Consider the following 19,913-nt stretch of genomic DNA (forward strand, 5'->3'; position numbering starts at 1 on the left):
CATCCTTTTTGATGGCCTAACTCCCAGTAATATCTATCTGAGATTCTAGAGTGAGAAGAAAACCTATCTGTTTTGGTATACATTATAAGCAGCACCCTGCTGCTAACTTAGAAGTGATTTCTTCAGGGCACAGAAGAGAAGCCTTAGAATTTACTTATAATGTACTTATCTCAGTCTGGAGTAAACGCTTCTGCTTCTTACGGAGTGCTTCCTCCAGTTATTTTCTTGAAGCTTGGTTTTTAAGATATGTTTATTTTCAAGTCCTTTTCTGACTGCAAAGGAAGTTTGGTCAGGAGCTGTTAAGCATGTGACCTGGGACCCTTCTTTGGCACATGGATGTTCTGCCTGTCCTCAGCTCACATCACCCTGCTTTCAGCTATCCTGAAGGAGAAGAGAAGCTTCACACAGTGACCTTGAGAAGCATTTCAAATTGTTTCAGAGCCTGTAAAACGGGAACAGTTATTTATGCAACTAGCTATATAAAATCAATGTAATATTTTATAGACACCAAATCAAAGTAATGGATTAAATGAAAATGGATCCTTCTCTGTCTTAACATTTACTACCTTCTTTTGGATATACCAACCACATGAAAACTACTGAGAAAAAAATTATTTAAAGATTGGAGACAAAACACTTCACTTTAGAGCTGTTTTTAGGAGGAAAATGCAAACAGGGCCGCTAGGATGATGATTTCTGTTGTTTGGGCTTGTGCCTGCATACTTGACTGCTGATGCCCACCTCTGACAGTATGTCAAACTTGAAGCTGAAATGCATGTTCTGAGAATTTTGTGACCAAGTTATACATGGATCGTATCTGGCTCAGGTTCCTCAAAATTACTTTCAAATTTTTATTTGTTCAGGTATAAAGAATGAGTGTTTGCAGTCTAGTTGGCCAGCTCTCCAAAATAATTCCCGTATTTCTGTAGTAATTACAGTTGCAGTCACTATGTGTAGATGAGCACCAGACTCCAGTTGGGTCATTCTAATGGTCTGTTTCACCCAGTCTTCTCTGGCAATGCCTAAAGGAGACGCCCTTTTGGGAGAAACCAAAGCCTGACTAGTTTCTGCCATCCATTCTCTCCCAGCATTACATCTCTTACATAGGGACTGTTAGAGGGAAAACATCTGCCTAATCCTGCTGGGATATGTGCATGGATCTCATAGATATAATATTCTCTGGTCCCTTTTGAAGCTGCTACTACTGCCGTTGAGGCAGCAAGTTCCAGAAGTTGACTGGGTAAGGAAGTACTTTTATTTGTTTTAAATCAATGTTTAGACTTCCATCAGTTGCACCCTAGTTTTGGTACTGTAGATAGCTAAATAGTCCGATGTTCACCTTTTAGACTAGAGTTCATGATAAATGTGAATCTTGACCAGACATTTTTTCAGAAGAGTCATTCTCGGCAGACTTTCCTCATGAGTCAGCTGCCCTGTCACTTGATTATAGTTGCCTTTTTTTGCATGTTGTTTACCATTTCTTCTGTAAATGTGAAGAGAACATGGCACTTAAAATGTGGGTGCACCAATGCTGTATACAGCAGCGAAGTATGTTCAGTACCTTTTCTTGAGTATCCTGGTTTTGGATGGTGTAGGAGAGCTGAGAAGGGCCTCAGCCAGGAGAGATGACCCACAGTGGCCAAAGGGATATTCCATAACACATGACACGTGCTCAACATAAAACAAGGGCAGATGGCTGCAAAGACTGCTCTTTCTCAGCATCTGTCTAACCAGTGGTTGTCTGGTGGTGAGCAGCTTTGTCCATCGCTTGCTTTGCTTATTACTTTCGTTGTTGTTTTATGTGCTAGGAACTTGTGTTTGCAGTGATACCTGCAGCTGTTCAGTGTTCACTCTGTACAGCACTTCCATAGTAGGGGAGCGTACTATATGAGGATATGAGTGTTTTACAGTTTTTTTAATATACTTGCATTTCTGTAATAAATATTATTTTCCTATGCCACCTTTATTGAAGCTTAGAAAGCAAATTCTGAAGGATTTTTCTTACTTGCATTGTAAGTTTAATGGAAGAAAGTTCCAGTAGTATTTTGATAATTGGTTTCACTTCAGAATGGGAATAATTAATAAGCTCATAAAAGGCAACAACATTTTGATACATTGCAATGAATTTGAAAAGTGACAAGAAAAATTTGAATTTAATTCTTTTAATTGATTTTCTTCTTATGTGAACTTTAATGTTACCCAGTTGTTCACTCTTACAGTGACTTTGATTGATTCCCAGTGGGATTTTCCTTCCATACTAGATTATTAGAATTAATTATAAAATGGGCCTTAACTTTTTCGTGCTGTCAGTGTATAAAGACAGTTATCACAACAAAGGCAGACAGGAATGATCAGTAGTGAATTTTGGGAGTGGTGAAGGGAAGTAGTAAACAAGATTTCTGTTGGTGTCTTGAGACAGTATGGTAATTGAGTGACAAGTGTATGCCTGACTCAACCAAAATGAGTTCTCATAGCAAGCATGTAAGTCTGAAAACTGAAACCTGGTTTCCCCATAATTCAATGTTTCTTGTTTCTCTCACTTCCAGCTTCACAGCTGAAACCGGTACCCCCCAGTTCTAATTTGAAACTTGTTAGTAGGGTGTGCAGGGTGCAGTCTATAGCTTGAGGCCTGAGCAGCCAACAGGAGCCAAGCAGAGGTGTCAGAGGGTGCAGCAGCAAGCTGTCTGCATTGATTAGCAGAGCATTAAACTAGATTAAATGGGGAGAGGGGATGGAATTCTGAGTGACAGAGAAGAACCAAGGAATACTATCACTTTAGTACGCAGCACAGGAAAAACTCAGATTTGTTGCAGAGGAATTTAGGAGAGCTCTCCAAGAAGGCAACACAGCTGATAGTCCAGCTGAAGTGTGCCTCTACACCAATGCATATAACTTAGGAAGTAAGCAGGAAGAGTTGGAACTCAGGGTACGATTAGAAAAACATCACCTGTCCTGAAGCATGGTAGAAAGAATCAAACAACTGAATACTATGATCAAGGGTTACAAGCTGTTTGAAAGGAAATGGCGGGGCAGGATGGGCAGGAGAACTGTCCTCTGTATTAAGAAGTGGACAGATTGCAAAGGGCTATCTCTGAGAAACAGCAATGATTGAGTTGAGAGCTCATGGATTAAAATTAGGGACCAGATTAATAAAGGACATCTGATGGTCATACTCTACTACTACGGGCTGCCTGATCAAGGGAATTCTGCTTGATGGGGCTTTCTTGTTTCATCTGCAAGAAGCATTTCGCTCACAGTCTTTCATCCTGATCATGCATTTCAGCCACCCAGATATCTTCTGAGAAAGCAACATGGCTGGCTGCAAGCAATCCAGGAGACTTAGAGTTGTTGAGGTTAACTTCCTGCTCCACACTTTTTGATAAATGTGAAGGGAGAATTGGCTGCAACAGACATGGAGAATGCTGAGGTACTCAGTAGTTTCTTGCCTTGGTCTTCACTGGCAGTCAGGCTTCTCATGCTGCTCAAGTCCCTGAGCCTCTAGGCATAGACCAGGGTAGCAAAATCTCTCCCACTGTAAAAGCAGAGCAAGTCTGATACTTCCTCATAAGGCTGAATGTGTACAAGTCTATGAGGCCTGATGACACGCACCCCAAAGTCTTGAAGGAACAGTCTGATGTTTGCCAGACCGCTTTCCATCTTATTTGAAAAGTTGTGGCTGTCAGGTAAAGGTCCTCAATGGCTGGAAAAAAACATAGACTCATAGAATCACTGAAGTTGGAAAAGACCACTGAGGTCATCTAGTATAACCATCAACCCATCACCACCATGTCCACTAAACCATGTCTCTCAGTGGTACATCTACAGATTTCTTGAAAATCTCCAATGATGGTGATTCCACCACCTCCCTGGGTAGCCCATTCCAATGCCACACTGCTTTTTCTGAGAATTTTTTTTTCCTAAAAATCAACCTGGACATCTCCTTGTACAACTTGAAGCCATTAGCTCTTGCCCTATCGCTGTAAACTGGGAAAAGAGGCTGACTCCCACATCACTACAGCCTCCTTCCAGGAAGTTGTAGAGAGCAATAAGGTCTCCCTCGAGCATTCTCTTCTCCAAACTGAACAATCCCAGTTCTCAGCATCTCTACTCCAAGTCTGTAGTGTTGCCTGGGGTTGTTGTGACCAAAGTGCAGGACCCACCGCTTGGTCTTGTTGAAGTTCATATACTTGGCCTTAGCCCATTGATCCAGCCTATCCAGAGCCCTCTGTATGGCTTTCCTAGCTTCGGGCAGATTGACACTTCCTTCCAACTTGGTGTCATCTGCAGGTCCAATGAACGACCACAGTGATGAGCAGAGTGCTGGAGCACCTCTCATGGAGACAGGCTGAGGCAGCTGGGCTTGATCAGCCTGGAGAACATTCTGGGCATACGTCATTGTGGTTTTCCAGTACTTAAAAGGAGCTTATTAGGTGGAGGGAGACCAACTTTTTACATGAGCAAATAGTGATAAGACAAGGGAAAATGGTTTTAAACTAAAAGAAGGGAGATTTAGATTAGATATTAGGAGCAATTTTCTTTTTCTCAGTGGGTGGTGCAGGTTGCCCTGAGTTGCAGATGCCCCATCCCTGGAGTTGTTCAAGGCCAGGTTAGATGGGGCTCTGGGCAGCTTGATCTGATGGCTGGCAGCACTATCCGTGGCAGGATGGGTAGAACTAGATGATTTTTAAGGTCCCTTTTAACTCGTGCCTTTCTATGGTCCTGTGACCCAGCCTTTGGGTTTTTGCAAAACTTTGCTACATCGCATACAGCTCAGGGGAAATAACTTGCTGGAAAATCTGTCTGCATTTTAATAATATCTTGTAAGTTCAATCAGTAGAAAGTATTTTTAAATACTGCTTCAAAGAAAATTACTACTGTGAACTAGTGAAAAGGTCTCCTTCTTCAGGGAGTTAAGATACTCCTGGTATCTGGAAGGGCATGACATTTTTCCCTTGTTTGATTATATAGGATATATTAATATGACCTCAGTGTTTAAGGTTGCTCAAGCTGTAAGAGTTCAAAAGATTTCAAATAAGATTTTTTTTTTCAATTTATTTTGTTAAGCCTTTTCAATAATTGTAAATAGTCATTCTTTTAAAGAACAAATAGTGAGAGGTTAAATAATCCACCTATATATGAGTCTGTATTTCATTAGAAAGAGTTCATGGAAGAAATGTAGCTAATGGTTGTTGAAAGATATTTAAGTAACATCATTGGTGTATATGTTAAAAAAAAAACAACTTTAAGCCCAGTAAAAATGTATATACTTGTGAAACATTGATTATTCAGTTGATATAAGAGAAATCCAAGTTATCAGTTGTGGGTTTAAAAACAGTAAACTGTTAGGACGTATTATTAAATATCATACAATTCAGCATTTTGTCCTATTACTTTGCAGAATAAATACACATTTCAGTGAGACATCACAGTTCACATTTAAGTAATAATAATGTAGCTTTCTCTACAGCTCATTGAAAACATGAAACAAATGGGACAAATGAGGAGTAACTCAAAAGCCAAAGAAGAGTTTGATCTTCACATCCAAAGACGTACAAGTTTTCAAACCACCTGTATATACATGGGAGCTGTGGTGGAATGAAGTACTCTGTCCTTGCTGCCCTGAAGAGGAAGGAAGAAAGAGCATCTGGTGGTCCACAGTAACCTGAAGGACTGAGATGCACTGCATGTGGGGACCACCTGTGCACTGTGTGCTCCTGTGTGCTCCTGCTGTGGCACTGATGAAATCCTTTGCCCCAGTTTTGCATAATATGTTGTTCCTGAATGTGTCAAATGGTATTTGACAGGGTCTGCCTAACTGCACTGTTTCTTCCTTATACAAGGCAGTTCAGATCTCAACTGAGTCATTAAAGAATTAGTTATTACTAATAATATCTTATAATTGTATCTCCCATCTTGCTAGTTTTACTAAAGATTAAAACATGTATGCAATAGTTTAAATTATGTAGGATTTCTAGTGTTTTGTAGTGTACTGGGAAAAGAAGGACTAAAATGCCCACAAGGAAAAAAAAAAAAAAAAAAAGTGACTGTGACCTGCTGTTTCATTAAATGATTCACCTTCTTTTGAATGGTTAAAATTTTCCACTGAGAAATAGTTTTTTTGTACTGTGGTTGTTTGAATTGCAGGAAGCTCTTAGTTTCAGTTAGAAAGCAAACCTAGAATTTAAGGTTTGGCAACTTAATAGATGATTTTATTTCTTTCGTGTCAAAAACGCAAATCAAAACAAAATGAGTATTTTCATTTGGATGCTTAAACTATTGATTCTTAACGAAGACAAGGACTTTAAATCCCTTTGAAATCTTGCGTAGGAAAACAAAATCAGAGTTCTTCATTGCTTGTCTACACTCACATTCAGGAAAACTATTTTCCAAAGTGCTCTAACAGTTAGTTAGAGCAATAATGGTGCAATTTGAGTTGTGTATAATTTGAAGAGATAAACTTTAGTTAAACCAACGTGGCTTTTGCAGAAACCTGTGGTGAGAATTTGGTTGTAGACCTAGGAAGCCCAGGGCGTAGGAGAGAGTCCTTTGCAGGATTGTAGCCCAAGTGGACCCTCAGTTGAGCTCCAGAGAGCTCAAAAAGATACTTTTTTTCTTATATTTTCATTTCCATAGTGTTTTCTTTTCTATTTTATTTTGTGAAGCTGTGTTTTAAAGTGATGTGGTGATGGTTCATGGTGTGGCAAGAACAATATACACAGTACTTAATGAGGTGGCTGGCTTCTGCTCTGACTGCTGCGTCTGTGTCAGGGTTAATCCAGTACATTTGCATTCATTTGCTAGTTTTACCTCCCTTACAGTATGTTATACTGGACCAGGCTGTAGCTCATACACCTAAGATTGACAGTAAGTGTACAGATTCCCACTTTTCATATTCAATTGGCCTGTTTTTTTTCAGAGTTATCTTGTAGATATGTTTATGATTGTAGTTTTCCAATTAGAAAGGGAAGAGCTTTATTTTACTATTGTGACTTAAAACTGTTAGAGCAGATAAATGTGTCAGGATGCAAGAGCAGTGCCAAATGCACAGTGCACTAAGGATAAATGCAAGCTTGCTTTCTTCTGCTGTTGTATGAATTCCCTTATGAGAGGCTCCAGGAAGGACAGTAGGGGCAAGTGGCTGAGCTGTGTTAGTGTTCAGGATCCAGGATCTAAGACACTGGTGACTCCTGTGGCTGGGTGGTGTTTTTTAATTCTGTTTCTCCAAGGAAAGAGCACTTACTGTATTGACAGTTATTTATTTGTGTTGAATTTTTCTACTTATTTCCTTATTTTAAGGGAAAACTGTCTCGTTAAATGCTGGGAAGCTTGTTTGAGTATAAGCTTGTTCAAAGTCCAAATAGGATGTAAGACTCTGCTCTCTATACATAGGGTAGATGTTCCACCAAAATTTCTTGACCTTCAAGCTCTCCAAGTATTTTTCTACATGAAAGTTGGATTTGGCAACTTTCATCAGTCACTTTTAAATTGATCTACATAGAAGTGTCAGCATTTCATCTTGTTTCTAGATGTGTCTGGTATACAGTGACAAGTGCACAGCTGATTGCTTTCCGGTAACAGTGCTTTTTTCCCTATAGCTCATCCTTCTGCAGGCAGCTAGTTTCTAGATTCTGGAAAGAAGAATAATTTATTTCTGTCCCCGGGACACCTTCTCTTGCAGTAAATACCAACAACAAGGACAGACTGACCCTTGGGCAATTAGAAATCAGTTTCATTGTTCAAACACAGTTTTTCTTTCCCTTCCTTTCATACAGGTTGATAAAGTGTGTGGACAGCCCAAACAACAAGAAGGGAACCTGTCATCGGGCCAAATAGTGCCACTGAAGGAAGCAGCTGAAGCCCATACGCTTGTGTTGGCTCATGCTAGTCTGAAGAATAAAAGAAGGTAACCCTAAGTAACAGCTGAATTCAGATAAACTCTGCCTCACAATTCATGCTAGTGGTTCCTTGTCACATACTGTTTAAGCCAGAGACATAGTTCTGTCATCCTGTCCATGCATACTTCACTATTGCCATTGCTGATGTGTAATGTGATACAAATGTGTATGTGATATTGCATTGCAGACCTCTCCAAAAACAACAGGGCAGACTTGATGTCACTACTTAGCACCAAGATGTTTTTATTTCCAGAAACTTTCAATGAAAATGATGAAAGCTTTTCCCTCATAAAGTCTGAGTTTTTTCCACAATTCAGTCTATGTTGCTTAATATTGCAGTCTATGTTGCTCAGGACCCAGAGGATGTAAGCTTATCCCAGGGCAGAGATGAGAAGGGGAAATGGGTGGAAAGGAAAGATTAATTACCATGACACAAAGTCAGTGATTTCACAGGGCAGAAAGAGCAAGTTCTCCCTTCTCACTGGTGCAGACAGTAAGATTCCTTGCAATCTGCCTGGTTTGTTACATAACAGAGGAAGAGCAGAACTACTTGTGTTTAGGATTTTGTGCCCATTTTGGCTTCTGTTTTTCGGCTGCATGCCATTTGAGTAACTAGAATGCTGAATTACTGCCACTGGCCTCAGTCCTGGCATGAGTGTCCTTGCTCCATGGTTTTCTGATCTTTCTTTCACTTCCCTTTCCATAGCTCCTGGATTAGCTTTCTGTAAATGTGAAGGTGGGGGAAGAATGTCTGTGCAATTCATTGATGTTACGTGGATAGATATCAGAGCCAGCTGACCATAAAATCACAGTGACATATTTCTGGCTACCATGCTGTTTTCAGTAACACCAGTGTAATTCTGGAACAACTTAGCAAAGTGAATGGAATCGTTCTGGGCATAAGCATCTAAACTTCCCAGGGAGTCTGTGTGTATCTCTGTATGTCGATAACAGCAGTATTAACATTTATATTAGCCTGGGTTCTGGTGTCCATGTTGTGAAGATGGCATTTTTATCTGTTTTTATTTTAATTGTCATCTATAGTGAGAATGAGAAAAAATTATATAGGTAGGGGACAGCAGCATGCAAAGTTTTTTTGAGTGATAGCAGTTTTTTTATCCTTGTGTAATTTAAAACTGAAAATAAACATTTTCTGCTAGTGCTTGGAACTAATCATTTTCTTTACAATGTACACAGAATATCAGAGAAAAGAGCATTAAGAAAATCAATAAATTCAGCAGAAATAATCCAAGGAATGGTGGTAGTACTATTAACAAAATATGTTTTAAAACCATAGAATTCTGAACCTATCTTCTGTATAACTCATTGACTTCACTGGGACTTAAATCCTGGCAACAACAAAGGCAGAATTAACAGCCTGTTAAGTAGTGACCTCTCACAGAAATGGTAATTGGTGTCTTTAGTAGCATGACAGCAAATCTTTTGCACTTTAGGATTCCCTCCCTACCTCTGGAATTATTTGAACGTTCACCTTTTAAAATGTAAGTGAAAAAGACTTTCTTCCCACTTAAGTGTAAAAGAAAATGTATTTGAACTATTCTCTATGGGTTAGGCTTTCCCAGACTTGGTCTGTTCACTAAAAATTACATTACTCCAAACATCAAAAGTAAGGCCACCCTTACAGAATTAGGATTAAGTGTTACTGAAATATAGCATCAGTAAGTATTGTGGACAGCTCATGCATCAAAAGTTAATGATGCAGCTATAATTAGTAAAAAGTGGAGAATGTTTTCCAGAACTTGCGATAAAACATATAGCAAAAAGTTTGTACATTGTTTCTGTGACTGTGAAAAAGTAAAAAAAAACCCACAGTGAATGGCTTCTGTTGTTTGCGATTTATCATTCAATCACATATATCAATAAAAAGTAATTTTAGGCAATAAAATGTCATAATGATGGGTAAAATCATTGCTGCAGTGGGTTGTACAAGACACTTAGTGACAGGTAACTGCTTCAGGGGATCTAGGTTATGAGAGTAATTATGTGAATCTTTCCTGGTGCTGTTCCTTCTTGCAATTTAAAAAATCAGGAGCAATAATGTCAGCTGTCTGTCAGTTTAGGTCCTAGGTCACACTGGGATTCATCCCAACTGAGCCCCAGACTGCTTGTCTGTGCTGTACGCAGCCTTCCAAATGATCCTTGTTTCAAATGGGATACAGGGCATGACTCCTTTATACAGTAAGGAAAGAAAATGAAAAGAAGAAAAAGAATGATTAAACACTCCCCAAGTAAACAAAAAAGCGATTGCTCACTCCCTTAATGCACTAGAATAGTGCACTAGAATAGTGCATTAAGCTCAGAGAACCAGTCAGGGTAGCAGCAAACCTGTGGGATGTGCCCTTATAGATGCCCTTAAAAACCTTGTACCAGTTTATACTTGCATACGTACATTTGTTCCAAAGGTACTGCATCTTTGCTAAGCCAATTATAGAATCAAGCTCCTTTTCCAAAGAGTCTGAGAACCTGTGGTTTCATCTGTCCATTGGAGCCAAAGCTTCTCAAGCATTTGTAAGCTAGGCCTGTTCAGATAGTTTCTCTTCGCTGAGCTGGGCTTTCTTCTGGCCCCATGTCTTTTAGGGTCTGGTTGGAGGAAGTTCCACTCAAGGGAATCACCCTCTGCTGTTCAGTGCAGTGTGGTCCTGCACGCTCCCTGAATTTGGGCAGCAGTTGGATCTTCTGGGGCTTTCTGCTCCTCTCACTGTCACACAGATTCCTATGAGATTTCTCATCTTTATTTTCCCCCACATCCCATTCCTATTTTTGCTATGCAGCACTAAGTATCAGGAAGAAAATAATGTTAAGAAGATGAAATTTGAATAATTGCTGCATGATCTCCTAGCAAATTGTGCCCTTGATTAAGCTGAGAAGTATGCATTTTTTTTAAACCATTTTTTTCATAATGGAATAGGATTCAGTAATTAACTGAGGCCATCAGAATTGGTGCTGCTGTGATTTTTTTAATGTGGAGGTTACTAAAACATATAGTAAAGATGACAAGAAAATTGAAACCTTATGATGGTACACAGAATGTACGTGGTATGTACAGAATCTAGATCAGTAGATTGGAACGTTGTTGCTGAGTTCAACACAATGTATTACACTGGTCAAGGTTCAGACTCCAGGAAAATGCCTTTTGGCATTTCTTCTGTGTGCAGTATTTCCAGCCATTAAACATAGACTGGATAGAGATCTTTCTACAGAGTTCTGTTATGTTTGAGAAGAATACAACTTGATATTAGGTCCCTAATTGAAGGAAGCAAGCTTTGAAATGATGTTTTGGTGGTATTTCTTTGTTATTCTATGGGCTTGCGGATGTGTCTCATACATCTTAAAACAATTTCGAATATCTTTGGGAATGCTGGAAGTCAAGATCATCTATTTTATTTAAAATTATCTGTTGGATCAGACATCACGTGGTTTTATTGAAATTTAAGTAGTAAGATGCTAGTACAACATAGATTATTAGCACCGAATGCAAATGAATTTACTGCAGAGAAGAACAAAACATTTCTGGGTCATGAAGGCAGAAGTTTCAACTGGTCCAAATTCTGCCTGATTCAAATACTGATTTCTCTTTTTGACTGGCTGTGTTGGAAGCACAGGGGTGGTGGATGGCACCTGATACTCAAGTCAGGTCAGCCCTGTCATGGTTACCAGAAAACAGGATGTACACCGGTAGGGTTTTCTGAGAGCTACTGAAGAGGTGGAGGTACTATCTCTCTCCAATAAGACTTAACTGGATTGGCAGCTATCACTGAATCTGTTTGTTAGCATACTGTACTCTAGGCATTGCCATTGCGCTTAAGAATACTGGTATAAGAAAGAGCAGAATGTGTTTTCAAGCCAGTAAATGGAAAATTGCATCAGGATGTTAAAGACAATATTATTTGAGGGACCTCTGATATCAGTGCCTAAAAATGAGCTTCCATTAAGTAACTGCCAGATTTTTTTTCTAGTTTTTCCTCAGATACAATCCTAAAGCCCATATATTCTGCTTTGTAAAATTGTTTTTTGCAGTCCTTCATGCAGTCTGTCCAGAAATGAGCACACTTCCCTGTGTATGCAGTCTTTGTTAACAGTTGCTCATTGCGCAAGAAAGCAATTTCTACTCATTTGTATCCCCTTTTCCACGACAATCGTTCTACACTGTTTCTCATTATTTCCCTATATAGCCTCATGTATTTGCCGTTCTTCCATTTGGTATCGGTTATGGTTAATTTGAGTCCCACTGAATTTATTTTCAGCTTTTGGCTGTGTGCTGCATTTGTTATTGTGCTCTTATTTGAAAATGATCGAGAGAAACAAAATCTCCATTGTATTTCTTCAGCATTACTTTGACATGTTTAATTGCATCTACACTTTGGGAAAATCTCATGACAATTTTCCTCTTTATTTGCTTTCTTATATTATCCTATGCATGTGCTTGATGACCTTTCTCTCAAATAATTTTTACTTTTCTCTTTTGTTTCTCATTTTTTTCCCTCATTTGCCTGAACTCCTGCTTCTCCCCCACTCCCCAATCTCTGATTGATGCTTATTCTCCCCGGCCTATTCCAGTTCTCTGCCTCTGAAAGCTTCAAAGAATGACAAATCAAGAAGTTTGAAAAAAATCTCTCGGTAAGGATGAAAACAAAGTGACATGCTTAGACTCAATGCTTTGCTCATCTCCATTGTAAGCTGCTCTTTTAGCTGTAATCTAGTAATTGGCATACCTTTGTGCGTGCTGATTTTATACAGCAGGACATTGGGAAACATTGCTTTCTCTGCCTAGCGTGTTTAGTTTTATATTGATGAAAAGTAAATGCTTTTATTGGTTAAAACTTGCACATACAGATCTTCGTTTGCAAAGGTGTTGTTTTAAAATGTCAGAACCCCACTGCTGAAAACGTGGAGTTAAAGCCTCTTCGGGTGAGGTGAATAAGATGAGCTTTAGCCTCTCTTAAAGGGGTGATTTTTAACTGCTTCAAAGGAAACTGCCTTAGAGGGCTTAAAATCTTCAGCATCTGTGTTAGCTTTGCATAAATAGATGCTTGCAGGATGATTCTGTCAGAGAGGTGTCGTCTAGACTTAACCTCAGTGTGTACACACACAGAGCTCCTTCTTGTCAGTGGTCAAGAGGCAGAAATACTGATTTCTTCCTTATAAAACCAAAAATTCCTATTCACTTTTTTCTTTTTTTATTTTTATTTTTATTTTTATTTTTGTTTTTATTTTTATTTTTATTTTCTCTTACAATGACAGCTTTCTTGCAATGTTAGGGTAAGCTTGCTCCTTAGAACTATATGATGACTCGTTTATCTAGAGCAGGATAGTCACATGTTAGACAAATACGATGGCAAAAAAAAAAAATTGGGGAAGTGAAAAGACTGTTATGTGGAAAAATAATCCTGTCTTAGCCTTCAGGATAGATGCCTAATTGTAGCCTTAAACGTTCTTTAAAGCACCTGTTACTCCCCAGAAAGTAATACATCTTGACTCGTGCCAAACTCCACCCAGCTGCATCCCCAGGCACCTCTTCAGGACAGTGTTGTCCTGCAGCCTGACAGGCAGAAGCACAGTAAGCCAGAATGAGTCTTTTGGCCTTCCAAAAGGAGATAGATAGCTCTGTGATAATTCTAGTGAATTTTTATGTCCTCCTTACAAACGTCTTTAGCTATCTTACACCAAATAGGAGCTTCTGGATCTGTGGATAGAGGGTATTTTTTTGTATCACAGTACTCCTGACTGTGTGCTGAATTAACACTTATTTTGTTACAGTGTGCATTTTTATGGCTGCCTCAGCCAGATACATATTATGTGTATAACCAGATTATGGAGGCAGCAGTTTAGCCACAAGACATTTTTCCATATGTAATCAGAAATGGGTTGTTTGCACAGGCCAGGAATTTTGGTGGTGCTCCAAAGCAGCAGACACAGCCATCTCTTGTGGGCATGTTGCCAGAGTTGACGGGAGAGAAATTTCTTTCCAGTATGAATGCGATAGTGATTATGGGGAGGAAATGGCCTCACCGCATTCCAAGGAGATGGCATTCTTTTCTCTTGTTCCATGTGTATTTAATGGCATATTACAGGTTTTGTCATTAGCTTTAGGAAGTGTTTTCCACCCAGGAGCTTATTGACAGTTCTTTATTTATCTCTCTTGTGTGCAGAGAAGGGAGAAGTATTTGATTCCAGCAATGAGGAAAAAGAAAAACCAAAACAAAACAGCACCACTCTTTTTAGTGACCATGTTTCTTTTTTTTTTTTAACCTCTTGAGGCTGTAGATGTAGATTTCTTTAAGATTTTGAGGTGTTAACATTGTTTCTTGAAACTGCTCTTTGTATGGAAGTATGTGATAATGGATGATACGCAGTAGTAGCAATACACTAGAAATAAATTTTAATTAGCTTGATTGACTTTTAATTTTTCTGTGGGATCTAAACTTTGATTTTCATAGAGAACTAAGTTTACAGGGGGCTTAAATCTTTTGTGTGGTTCTGTTGTTAAATGTATTCTTCCTCCATTGCAGAGAATTCATCAATTATATGAAGCGATCCCGAACCTTTTTTGCCTCTATAGCAGAAAGGCTGTGTGATGGAGACCTGGTGATGAGAGACAGCTCAACCTGCTGGAATGGAGAAGATGTTGTAGAGAGGTAATGTTACGACTGAAAGTTTTCCCTAATGGTGAAAAAGATTACTACAGCTGTTTCAGCTGCTCTCAGCCAGTATTGACACCATTAGGTTTCCCCTTCATACTCTTGCTTATGTGAACAAGGGCTTTCCTAACATGTATGGTTCTTAATGCTGAGTTTTAGATACTAAATGTATTAAAGATATCAAAAATATTAAATGTAGTGGAACACTTTCTTGAAGGACTCTTTTGAGGGGTCTTTCTCTTTTTCTGTAGAGATCCTACCCTCCTCTAAAGCCAAATTAGGAATAGTAGGAAATCACCAGGCTCGCTGTGTCAAAATACAGTGACAGTAAATCAGCAGAGAATTGTAGGTAAGGCAAGAATGTGAATTAATCAACATGGCAATCTTGTACCGGATATGAACAAAGGGAGCTGAGCAACTTGCTTATCTGATCTAAACACTGGACTGACATGGAGGGGAGACGTGCTGATTAACACCTCACCCGAGGCGTGGTGGCAATAGCTACTGAAAGATGCCTGGAATGGGGCCAAAGCATCCCAGCCTGATGTTGTTCCAGTGGAGGTGTCAGTTTGGCGAAGCTGGGAGAGCAGCCCCACCTCTGTACCAGACACTGGCCTCAGCCCTCACATAACTAACAACGTAAGCCTTGTTTTGGGATGCCTGTCAAGCACATTGATTCATTCTCACCTCATTAAGAGCATAAATCTGGCCCTTGACAATACTTTGCTGAGAGGAGACACTGCATCAATTTGGACATATCTATGGGTCGGATCCATCCTCCTGTTCCCATTAGCAGGGTCACCTTTCCTAGTGAAATACCAAGATGTTGTGTTCTATAACTGCAGATGATACCCGGGTGAATTGTTAGTTAATTATTGGCTATTCTTGAGGTACTGGCACAGCCAATGAATGTGGCTAGTGAATTTATCAATGTCAATTCTCAATCTGTTATCTGTCACCTCAGTAAATTATCTATTTTCAACTGTATGAACCATTTCCAGTGAAAATCCTTAGCAGATCTCTGACAAGTGTTGACTCTGGTAGTGGCTCTACACCTAATCCATTAGACATAAACTGTTGACCATGCCTGGGACTAAGACTAGGCCTTGCTGCACTCAGATTCCAGTAGGCATTTTAAAAGCCAGGAGCTGCTTTCTGAGCATGGTGGCTCTGTGAGAGGGCTGCCCCGGTGAGCTGCACGTGAGTCAGAGTCGTACCGTTAAAGCAACAGCAACAGCAAGAAGTACCTCTGCAGATGACTCAAATTTCCTTTCAGTCTGCTGTTTATACATTCATTAATACAGAACTGAACATTGTTTTTATCCATAGTGAAAAAAACAGGCTTTTCCTGCAAAGGTGTGAGAAAAATACAGTGACTAGGTGGTGATTTACTGAAGGATTTCCCTGCCGTTTCCTTTGAATGTTTCTGAAACAGCACTTGGAATAACAGCTCCTTTTGGAATTGCCCAAAATTCTCACCAGAGAATACTCTGTGTGAGTTCCTATAAAACACAATTAATAAATGCACTCTTATATGCTGGAAGCACTGTAGGATGAAAGGAACTTCCTAGTTCTCCAGCTTTGTTTTCTCCTTTTGTATTTTCTGACAGACGTTCCCACCACTTGCAGCCTCCACAGGCTAAACTTTCTGGTGTCATTTCTGTTATCCTGATTAACATGAGACAAAAAGAGGCATTCGGAATGTAACTGTAGCTGTTACTATCACTATCAAAGTGTATGTCAGTTTTTATAGTGAGAGTTGTTTGGGTGTGTGCCAGTGAATATTTTCCAGAAATGTCATTCCGTTAAAACTGAGATGTGATGTGAGATTGTGTTGGCTTTCACAGTTTCCTTTTAAAGTGCATTTTGTGGTCTGTAGCAGTTCTAAAGGATAAAGTTCTAGGTATCTGTTTTCTTCCATCAAAATGATTTTCATTATTGAAAAAATTGTTTTGTAGAAAATGTGGAATTGATTTCAGCATGGAAGCATGCAGCAGTTACAGGCAATTAAAAGGAGTTCTGACTCCCACACAGCTCTGCTTAAATTTTTCATGTGTAAATAATTTCAGCTTGATTATATTTAAGATATCTGTGGTAAATGCATGTCTTACACCTTCTAAGATAACTTTAAATATTAATGTTTCGGTACATACTGGCTTACATATTAATTATAGAACCATATATTAGAACAGTATGACAGCAGTCCAATATTCTAAATTTTAGTGTATAGTGATAGTAACAGTGATTAAGGCTTTTAGCATAAGACTAGCAAAGAAGAAATGGGGAGAATAACAGTATTTCTAATCATTGTTTCCATTTCAGAGTCCCTTGTGTTGGTTATGTTGCTGTGCAGACAGTTGACTTGTAGAACTAACAGCCTTCTCGGGGAAAAAAGTGCGAGAAGCAAAACAAAACAAAACAAAAGAAAACAAAATGTCTATAGTGATTATCTGAACAAAAACACTTAGTTTCAATTTTAGTCTTCCATTTTTAATAGAAATAACAATTTTGCTGTCGTGGTTTTTTTTTTTTTTTTTTTTTTTTTTTTTTCCCCTACCTCTGCCAGGCTGTAAATTTTGCAGAGCTAGGTGCACGGAGAAAAGCTTTTGATTTGAATAAAGTAGGAGGCTGGGAAAAAAGCAGTAGGGCAAAGACTAATGACTCCATATGTTTTGGTGTTTTGGTGTTGTTGTTGTCTTTTTTTTTAACCACCAAACCTTGAAATAGAGATTTGTAGCTAATATATTTCATGAGCAGATTAGGAGGAAACAATAAAATAAAATCATGCTTTGAGCCAGACTGCACTGTGCATACATTTATCAGTTGTGTCACAATACTAATCATCTTAGGAGGCTCTCTGAGCAGCCTACACTGCCAGCAGCACTGTACAGCACCACAAACATGGCACTGGCTAGCAGGCAAATCTTAGTCCTCTCATCATGTGTTTGACAGACTGGACTTGACACCAGTTCTGCCCGTAAGAGAAATAAATCTTGTGCCCTGGTAATGCCTGAAGATGCATTTCTCTTTGCTCTTTCTTCTTTCCCAGGAAATAAGGTTAAGCGTCAGCAGTAGTAAATAGCACTGAACTCAAAATAGAGCCTTATTCTTAACTCAGAAAATAGATCTCTTCAGTTAATCTGGTGCATCTTGCATGAACCTGAGTCTGGTTTCTCAGGATGTGAAAATGGCAAACGCCACAGTGGGATTCCTTAAAGATTCTTGCATTTCATAGTGCTGTTTGAAAGCTGAGTGATACCTGTGTTACATACAAGTTGGTGCTGTAACTCTTCAGGAAAAAAAAAATTCAAACTTCTAAAACAATTTGATGCATGTTTGCAGCCTGTAACAATATGAAATTGTTATTCTGAAATGGAGATCTGATATGCAATTAGTAAAGAGGCTACTAGTGTTCTGTCAGTGGATCTGAAAAAGATATAAAAAATACGTTTTTTTATCTGACTATACAAAGGCTACTCAGAAAGTAATGCTTCCTATTTTATGATGTTGGCGCACAACTTCAGAGGCAAATGTTGCTGGTATGGCAATAGAATCTGAACCTTCCCATCTATATTCCATTACATGTTGTTGCTGTGTGACAGATAGCAGCAGAGGGGCAGTCTGACAAATGGCATCTGACGTGGAAGTATGTATGGAGCAAAGCTGTGGAATTTAATTCCTCCATGGAGAAAAAATGTCACCCACTGACATTCATCGACAATTACTGAATGTTGATGGACACCGGACAGTGGATGTAGCGTAGGATGTAGTGAGGCAGTGTAATGCATTTCAGCAGTAGCAACACCAATGTGAAAGACAAGCCAGATTCCAGACAGCCATGCACAGCTGTCACATTACAAAATGAGGATGGTCTCAATCAGCTCATCTGTGCAAATCAGCGGATTATGACCAGGGAACTGTGTACAGAACTGAATATTGTTGTCAATGCATTGGAAACAGTGGTGGTAGTGTTGGAATATCACAAAGTTTGCACCAAGTGGGTCCCATGAATGCTCACACAGGAACAGAAAGAACACCATATGCAAGTTTGTCAGGACCTACTGAATCAATAGGAGGCTGGAGATGACATTTTCCATCATCATTACTGGTGCTGAGACACAGTGTCACCACTATGAGCCATAGTCATAATGGCGGTTCAAAGAGTGGTGACACATGAATTCCCCATTGAAGAAAAAGAAACAGCCCTTGGTGGGTAAAGTGAAGTGCACTGTCTTTTAGGATAGGAAAGGGGTGATCCTTCTGAAACCCAGACAAACCAATCCACTCTGACCAAAGCATAGAGACTAAGCTGAAGTCTCAAACTTACAGAGCCAGAGAAGAAGACAGTCTTTCTCTTGCAACACAGTAATGCCAGGCACCGTACCAGTTTGTAGACCACAGAGCACATTGCCAATGTTGGATGGACTGTCCTACACACTCAAAGTGTAGTCTGAATTGGGCACCTTCTGACTTCCAATGAGAGATGGACTGAGTAGGCAGCATTTTCATAGCAAAAGCACCATCATAATAAGTGTGAAACAGTGGGTCACCTCCACTGATGCAGATTTTTACAACTGCAGCATGCAGCCTCTCATTCATTGCTGGCAAAAATACATAGCTAATGGTGGTGACTAAGTAGAAAAAAGTGTTTTGTAGCTGAGAATTTGTTCTATCAAATAGTGTTATTGTGGCTTTTGTATCTGTTACAGTTTCCATGGAAACAAATAGAAGGCATTACTTTTGGAGCAATCTGTATAGTACTCTGGATTGGATTTTATAATGTTTAAAGCAATGCAATAGCAGCTTTAAATAAAGCTGCCAATAAATACACAGTAGAAAAGTATGGTTGTTTCTGCTGATATGAGGCTATGCTTCTGGTCTGCTTTCCAGATGAACAGCGAAACACAGTTTTTCTAGCAATCTTCTCATGTCATTTCTGGAGTTTTGAAGACAAATGTTTCTTTCTGTTAATGGCTCTTTTAAGCTACTTCGTTCTGGAACTAGATTTCATGTAAGGAATAGTATAGTCTGTGGGGTAATAGATGGCAGTACAGAAAGTGCTCAGAGAAGAATAGGTTAGAACGAAGAGCTGAAAATAATACTTGATGAAGTGAAACAAACTTGTGGACATTGCCATACTTTAACTTTTCTTTCCTGTGAGTGTGTCAGAACAAAATTTCAACACCATGTCAGAAGAAAAGTTGAGAAGTTGACACTATGGACTATTATATAGCATCAGAACACCTACCACCTTTAGAAGGACTGAAGAGTTAAATAGCTGAATTGGTCATAGTGGTGCTGCATTTCTTAAAGACTACTCCAATAGCAAACAATGGAAAGATGTTAAGCGTTAAGTCTT

General features: G+C 39.2%; 1 protein-coding gene across 6 annotated transcripts in view; it reads left to right on the forward strand.

Moving 5' to 3' along the window:
* LOC100543530 (glypican-5-like) overlaps positions 1–19,913 on the forward strand; it is a 427,109-nt gene that overhangs the window by 142,234 nt on the left and 264,962 nt on the right. For 5 of the 6 annotated variants that reach the window (XR_014885612.1, XM_085233256.1, XM_085233255.1 and 2 more), the window contains exons 4-6: positions 7,773–7,903; positions 12,474–12,533; positions 14,426–14,551. Coding sequence is in view for 5 of the 6 variants with exons in the window: in XM_085233256.1 (XP_085089382.1) it covers positions 7,773–7,903; positions 12,474–12,533; positions 14,426–14,551 (317 nt within the window). In the remaining variant the exon portion in view is untranslated. The remainder of the gene's footprint in view (positions 1–7,772; positions 7,904–12,473; positions 12,534–14,425; positions 14,552–19,913) is intronic. The other variant, XM_085233253.1, reaches the window with a different exon arrangement.

This window comes from Meleagris gallopavo, chromosome 11, assembly GCF_905368555.1.
Source record: "Meleagris gallopavo chromosome 11, MGAL_WU_HG_1.1, whole genome shotgun sequence".
Classification (NCBI taxonomy): Eukaryota; Metazoa; Chordata; class Aves; order Galliformes; family Phasianidae; genus Meleagris; species Meleagris gallopavo.